This window comes from Sesamum indicum, linkage group LG1, assembly GCF_026168435.1.
Source record: "Sesamum indicum cultivar Baizhima isolate 11 linkage group LG1, ASM2616843v1, whole genome shotgun sequence".
Lineage (NCBI taxonomy): Eukaryota > Viridiplantae > Streptophyta > Magnoliopsida > Lamiales > Pedaliaceae > Sesamum > Sesamum indicum.
The window spans coordinates 3,741,841-3,749,568 of record NC_142657.1 but is presented as its reverse complement, the minus strand read 5'-3'; the positions used below and the strand labels follow the sequence as shown (position 1 = coordinate 3,749,568).

The 7,728-nt window shown below is 35.5% G+C and overlaps 1 protein-coding gene across 1 annotated transcript; it reads right to left on the bottom strand.

Moving 5' to 3' along the window:
* Nucleotides 1-5,573: 5,573 nt before the first annotated feature.
* On the bottom strand, nt 5,574-6,204 carry LOC105155805 (anther-specific protein LAT52). Its single transcript, XM_011071767.3, has one exon. The coding sequence runs from the start codon at nt 6,147-6,149 to the stop codon at nt 5,664-5,666; it is 486 nt and encodes a 161-aa protein (XP_011070069.1). The 5' UTR covers nt 6,150-6,204; the 3' UTR covers nt 5,574-5,663.
* Between the last annotated feature and the right edge of the window lie 1,524 nt (nt 6,205-7,728).

Below are 7,728 nucleotides of genomic sequence, written 5' to 3'. Positions count from 1 at the left end.
TAGTTTGATTCAAGATAATAAAATATATAATAATAGTGAATAAGAAATACAAAATTTCAATTTTGTTGAGAATTTTTTTTTATGTAATAGTACCAATTAAATTTAAAAAGTGAATTGCGAATAATAGAATTAAATAGTTTCTTTATTAATTAAAACACATGTTATCAATTTGCTTGACAATATAATTGTATATAATAATATTGCAATAACAAAAATATAAAAATTTATTATGAATTTAATATTTTTTATGGCTAACTATAAATAATATATGGAAAAGGATTCGTTTGGTCCTTTAAGTTTTCCCGCGTTTAATTTTAAGTCCTTTAAGTTGGCGCATTTTCAATTTAGTCCGGTAATTTTTAAAATTATTTAAATTAGATCCACAGATGGAATTTTGGACAATTTTACTCTTTCCTAGCTTTAAAATGAGCAATTTAGTCTATTTTTAATTATTTTGCATCTTAATGCATAATTTCGCCCATGCTCGCTTAGAATTGTATCAGAGCCTAAGTTTATTGAAGAAATATTTGTTTATATTACATTTAGATATTATTTATCTACTAATGAGGTGACTCTTTGAAAGAAAATGGAACCGAACAAGAGTTCGGGTTACGATGAAAACAGAGAATATTTTCACATTCTGAAAATACAAAGAAGTGAATTTCTCATGAAAATTCTTGACAAATGTTACAATGGTCCCAAGAGGATTGATCTAAACTTCTCACGCCAGAAGAAAAACAAGAATGATTGAGAAATTTTCAAGTTCGGCAAATACTATCAGGGAACACGGTGAGGCGCTTACAGTCCACTGAGATCTATAGTAGAATCCCAGTCAAGAGAAGCGGAACGGGTAAATTCTTTTATAGTTACAGTTCTAAAAATTATGATTAAAGGAACTGACTGGAAATAATTCGAGCCGGATACCTCAAAGATCTCTCAAGATCTTAGATAAATACAGAAGACAGTTCAAGAATACGAACATAGGTTAATTCATATACCTATAAAAATAGAAACCTTGAGCCAATAGGTGGATGAGATCCTTAAGATCCTTCCCCATCTACACAAGGACCTTACAAATATGAAGTCAGAAATTACACATCTAAAGAGATACTAAAGGGAGATCTGTGAGACATCAAAATCCAGACAGAAGCGAATCAGGGACGCCTTTGGAACACTACGTCTTCTACATCAGAATGGGAAGGCCATGGTGAATCTGAAGCCAAAGACCAGAGTAGATCTGATCATAGCATCCATTAATCTATAAAGTAATGGAGGTGACGAGAGCAAATCTATCAGATTTACAAGAATTGATAGAATTCTTTTCCCAACTCGGGATTGTTTATTTAGTCAATATAAAAACCAATGAAATCACTCTAGCACTACCAGCGTCAGAGGGAAATACATGTTCCAATGATCCTCCATAGGATCATCCAATGAAAGAGAGCACGGATTTCACACACCAACGCCACCCCAACGTTCGTATGGACCAGGCGAAAGGAAAATCCAGGAAGAAATCCAAGAAGAGTGTTTGAAAATACATCTCCTCTTACTCTAAGGAAAGGCCTTAAGGTAATAATCTCTTTCTTAGTCCAATAATGGAACTTATGACTTGACTTTCTACCATTTCATAAGGAAAGCAAAGGCAGTGGGCTATCAAGCAGGGCCTCAAAACCCAAAATTCAATGAATGAAATCGAAGACTAAAGATAAGAAGACAGAGAGAGGGTATGTAGCTCCCCCTTCTCTTTGGTTCTGCCTTTAAGAGGCCTGTAGAGGGACCACTGCAAACTCTCCTCGGTTCCCGCTTGTGCTGATAAGAACTAGAATTGAATTCAGAAGTAAGAGCAAACTTACGAACTGCAGTTCCCCTCTGTCCTGTCACAGGAACAAGAACTAAGGACTCGAACTGCCAACTACAGCTACAGCTTTGTTTCCCTTCCATAGTAGTCTTTGATTAGAAGGCGTAGCCTCTCCGTCTACTTCGTATCCTTGCTTTAGAAAACCAGCTCCTATACGGATCCTGTGGGAACTTTTCCATGCAACGAATGCTTTCCGAAAACACCACGCTTTGCATGAAGCCGAATGCGCTATCTCTATTTAGTTTACCTCTGATAGAAAGATCTTCTTATAAAAGAAGTCTATCTGGGGGTGAGCTCTCCTGGTGCTTATATTATGTCTACTACTAAAGCTTAGGCGAAAACCATGCTCCAGCCCTTGTGTCCATACAAATACTTAACCTGGACATTATCGATTTTTGGAATGTCGAGAAATAGATGAATGGGTTACAACCATCAAGATAGAAACAACTACCTTAGAACTCGACAAAAAAAGCTTCCTAAAACTTGTGGAGTTAAGTTTGGAGGGATCTGTAAAGATCTGATGGGATAATATCCCAAAAGATACCAAAGTCAGCATCCTTGCCGGAGACTCAAAAGGCACGATAGTAGACTAGCTAGGAAGACTTATAAAAATACACTTTATCGGAGATGGTTACTTCAAATGAAGTCGAGCAGAAAGGGCTAAAGAATATGCACAGGCTCTCTTTAGCCTTGAAGTAAAAAATATTTGCCCAGTAGATGAATATATCTATTGGTTTCGCAAGCATTTCTTCCAGAGTGGAGTAGCAACAAAAGTAGCAGCTCCAATGTTCTTTGCAAAGATATGCAGTCCATGAAGGGAAATGTTGATCCAATCATACAAAGTACTTGAAGGACAGCTAGATTCGGTTGCAAGGAAGTTGTCTTTCCTTAAGGACAAACTGAAGGATTGGTGTTATCAAGCATCTATCTAGAAAAACATGAAGAGGCTGAGAGGTAAGATTAATACTAATGTCAAGGCTTTCTTAAAAAATAAATTAGGATCAAAGATAGAGAAAGCTCGTATTATCAGATGGCAAGTTGAATGCCAATATTATTGTTATAACATTATCGTTATAAAATCTCATGAAAATGTTCTTACAGATTTCCTGACGAGAGATGGAGGTATCTGAAGCAAACTCCATCATGCTAAGACTTAGGCACCTCCGAAAAAACCTCGAAGAGCTTGACAAGAAGTTGGGGCAGCTAGCAGTGAATGCCCAAGTAGCCAGACAAATCTAATGACCTGATCTAGACACAGTCCAGGTCACCATAAGAAGTTCCTTATTAGCATCCACCGCGCTATGGAATGATTTACGAGAACCAATCCAGAAGGCATCACCTTCGGGGATGACTCACGAGTTGAGAGAGTTTGACCCGAAACATGACTTTAGAGTACAGGGGTCTAGACCTGTAGCGTCAGATTCAAATACCAATTGTACAAGACCATCGCCAAACTCTGGTGAAGCGACAACTATTGAGTCTTAGGAAGTGCAAGCTCTTGATGATTCAATTAAGTCAACCCAGCACCTTTGAGGTTAAAGAAGGAGAGATTAGCTCCTGGCTGCCAACTATAACATCTAGCTCAGAACCCAGCTACCTACTAGCTCAAAGAAGGAACTCAGAATAGCTAAACATCTAACTCATAGTCCAATGGGATTAGATTATATCAGTAGAGCTGCTATTCTATTCTTCCTCGGAGTCAGAATAGGCAGCTCGCTAGCTCGGTATGAGAGCAGTAGCGGCCTTACTCCATTCCCTCCTTACTGTCAGGACCGATGACAGACACTTCTAAGGTTAATACTAACGAATTGATATCTTCTTCTGCTTGGCAGGATTATCAGTGCATGTGGAAAAAATTAATTTTCCGCAAATGAGTAAATCCAGACAAGACCATCATTGAAATATCTAGAAAATATAACAGGGTCTGGATGTTAGACGGGTCCAAACCAAAGGATGTCAAAGAATGATATGACTTTGGAGCTTTCGCTTCAGTTCATACTATATCACCAAGTTTTCTGAAAATTTCAAAACTTCTAGAATGGATTAGTGGAGCGATTTTTTATTCATGATAAAATAACCCTCGCCTAAAGAGAGGCGATATTATGGAGATAAAATTTGTATCAGTTTCTCCAGAAACGACAGGAAGAGTGTCTCATCCAGCATTTTATTTTATAAAGTTGTAGAGGCCAAAGATGGTGGCTTTCAATAAAATCAAAGCTGCGCTAGGAGAAGCTCCCCTGGTATCAGCTATTAGTGAAGACAATATCTCTATCATAAGAGATTGTGGATTATGGGTTTGTTTTACTGAGATTGACAAAGTCATGTATCCATTCAAAATTTTCTTAAACAAGGTGAATGGATCGTTTCTGTTAAATTCCATGATGGAAAGAGCACTGAGTTCGCAGAAAACTTATTTGAGAAGAAGAGGATGTTAATTTAGAAAAATAAGCTACCAACGATCGAAGCTACGATGATGAAAATGTCCAACATGCTGCATGTTGTGGAATGGCATAATCATATATGCCCTTACTGTGAGAAATAAGAGAAGCCCCTATACGGAACAAAACTTCATGTCACACAAAAGAAATTTGAACCAATCCAGGATAAGGAAAAAAGAAAGAACTTTTACAAAAAGAAGTAAAAAATGAATAATGTAAACAATCAAAGATAAGACTGTCAGCAGAAAACAACAAAACCAACGTCAACAAAGCTGGAAAGTCATCTAGCAATCACATGACCGATAAGCTATTATGGCCAATAGTTGAAAGGACGCGATGATGACGAACGCAGTGACGTCATCCAAAAGAGACAAGATGATGACGAATGTAGTGGCGTCATCACAAAATAAGTTTGGAGTCCAAGTTTGAAGTCTGCGGACGCTTATAAATAAGGAAGCAATGAAGTAGATGGGGATCATACGAAAACTTCTCCTACTCTTCAAAGCATTATAATTTTGAGTCTTTTCAATCTTTGTAGTCTTTTAATTTTTTAATTTTTGGGGTTTTCCCCAAAGAGTCAAGTCCTTTATTATATGAGAGGCTAAATAGTTGTCTCCTCAAATGGAGGATATAATATATATGTAATTTTTTCTATATTTCTTCAATAAAAGTAAGAATTCTGTTCAATTTGTTATCCAAAATTCTATTAAGTCCCTATATCGAGTGTCTTCTGTGCCCTAAGGTAAGAAATGAAATAGGGTTGTGTTGTTTTGTTGCTGAAGGAGCCAAGTACCTGCGAACCATCTGTTGCGATATTGTGGTTGGATGAAGTCCGTAAAACCTAGACTTGGAATATCCGAAAACAAGGCAGTTGAAAAAAGGTGTGAATTTATGAAGATTTAATTTCTTTTGAAAGCATGTTGGGCCTAACTTGGAGCATGTAGTGGACTAGAGTTAATTTTTCGATAGAAGGACAAAATGGTTAGAAATTAGATTGAAGGACAAGATTTACGCAAAATTGAAAGATAAGAGACTAAAACTAATATTACCAAATTTAGGGAACCAAAATACAACCATGATAAAATTAGGGAACTAAAATATTCTTTTATCTAATAATATATTTATCTCTAAAAATATATTTATATACGTACATCGCACATCATACTTTCTAGTTTTTTAAAATTTGGTACATTAAATGATGCAACCATAGGCGAGCAATTAGTTTTGATTAATTTTTGGACTTTTTCTACATTGTTTATTACTCTCTTTAAATGATCTTTTTTTCCAACCACAATGAATTTTATTATATTTGAAGAGTGTTATAAAAGTCCAAGAACAAAAAACCCATGAAAGAAAATAATAATGAATTAACTGGATTCTTCATTGAAAGTAGCCAAGTTGGCAAGAATTGGGCCGCACGCGGGCAGGATCTCAGGGGTCATGAAGCCAATAGGATTAGCGTAGCGGATGGGGTTGTGGAGACCGCTGTTCTCAGTGCACTCGATCTTGGCTCTCTCGTAGTCGCCCATGGGCTCGCTGCACTCCGCCTTGGGGCTCTTCACCGGGATAACCTCGCAGATGTCCTTCTCGTGATCCCCCTTTACCGTCAGGCTGTAGTGCCCATCGCTCCCGGTAACTCCTTCCATCGAGTATGTCACCGTCTTCGTCTCTATGTCTCTGCATTCCAATCGCACCGTCGCCCCAGCGAGATTATATGAAAGTTCGGTCTCAAACTGGACGCGGCAAGGATCGCAGTAAACGTCGCCCTCGACGTGAAACTTTTCCTTGTGGGCGTCAACGACGGCGGCGGCGAGGATGCAAAGGGCGGAGACGAGAGCAACGGCCTTTGCCATTTTGGTTCGTTTTTGTTTGTTTATTTGCTTTGAAATGCTTTTTATTCTTGTGTTATTACTCTCTTTAAATGATGCATCTTGACTTCTTCACGCCCCCTTCATATTATTGGTCTAGCGTGAACCTCGTTCTATACACGGGTTTAATTTAATTATGATTAAAATTATATTTTTTAAAATTTTTAAATTATATGAAAGTTAGTTAAGAATTCTGAACCTCGTTCTATACACGGGTTTAATTTAATTATGATTAAAATTATATTTTATAAAATTTTTAAATTATATGAAAGTTAGTTAAGAATTCTGAACCTCGTTCTATACACGGGTTTAATTTAATTATGATCAAAATTATATTTTATAAAATTTTTAAATTATATGAAAGTTAGTTAAGAATTCTTTTGAGACGAGATCAATAATATAAAATTATCTTCGATTTACAGTGATTAATAGCAATTAAATTTACAGAAGTTTAAAATTATCAAAATAGGAAATGAAGAGATACATCCAATAAACTCAGATAATTATGTAAACATTACATAATTAATAAATTAAGAAAAATAAAATGTATTCAGAAATTGTAACCCTTATCTCAACACAGGAGGTAGGAGGAGAAATCAATCTATGAAGAAAATAAATTTTACGGATTATTCAAATAATGTAATTAAAATTCATTGTGTTGAAAGCTATAATATATTATAATAATGTATTTATGCTAGAAAATTAGGCTTTAGGCTTTCTTCTATTTATGAAAGAGTGAGTTTCAATTCTTTCCGAAGGCATATGCGTATAATAATAGAAAGTATAATGTCAATTAACATAATTATATTATAAAAAACACAAAATTTGTAACCTCCGTATGGCCATTCCAATTGGAAATTGTAATAGTTTTATAACGGATTGGACGTGCAGATGTTATTGAGGAGATGATAAAAAAGTATTTATTTTATAACTTCCATAATCGTTAATAAAGCTTTTACAAATATGTGGTATGCGTAAAACCGTTACAATTTATTGGTCATTATAATTTGCTACAGTTTTTGTAACGGCTCAATTTTTATGGTAACAATTTTTAGGTAAAATAAGGAGCCCTTACAATGGCAGTGGAAAAAAGCGCGGGAAAATATACAAAAAGACGGTATTACAAAAATCGTGATAATTAGAATGGATTTTTTTTTAGAGGTCGTTACAAAAGTCGCTAGAAAATGACAGAATATGAAGAGTTCCGAACACCGTTACAAAAATCGATACAAAATAATTTAATTTTTGGAGCGGTCAAACTGATAAGAAACCGTTACAATGGTCGTTCCAAATGAAGACAGAAAAAATGGTGGGAAATGGTATTTATAACGGCCAAATTATATATAGCCGTTACAAATTAATATTTTTGAAATCAAAATAAAAAACAAAATGGTGGGAATTCTAAATTCGATTGGTCGTTACAAAGGTCGTTACAAAGGTAAATTACATCGACTGTTACAAAAACAGTTACAAAAAATGAGCCATTTCAAAAATTCAGATTGGAAAATACGATATCTTTACATTTGGGCACCTGATTCATACCAAATTTAAATATATACAAAAA

Bases quoted from the DNA above. Each gene is read 5' to 3' on its own strand.
- LOC105155805 (XM_011071767.3), bottom strand. From the start codon at position 6,149: ATGGCAAAGGCCGTTGCTCTCGTCTCCGCCCTTTGCATCCTCGCCGCC.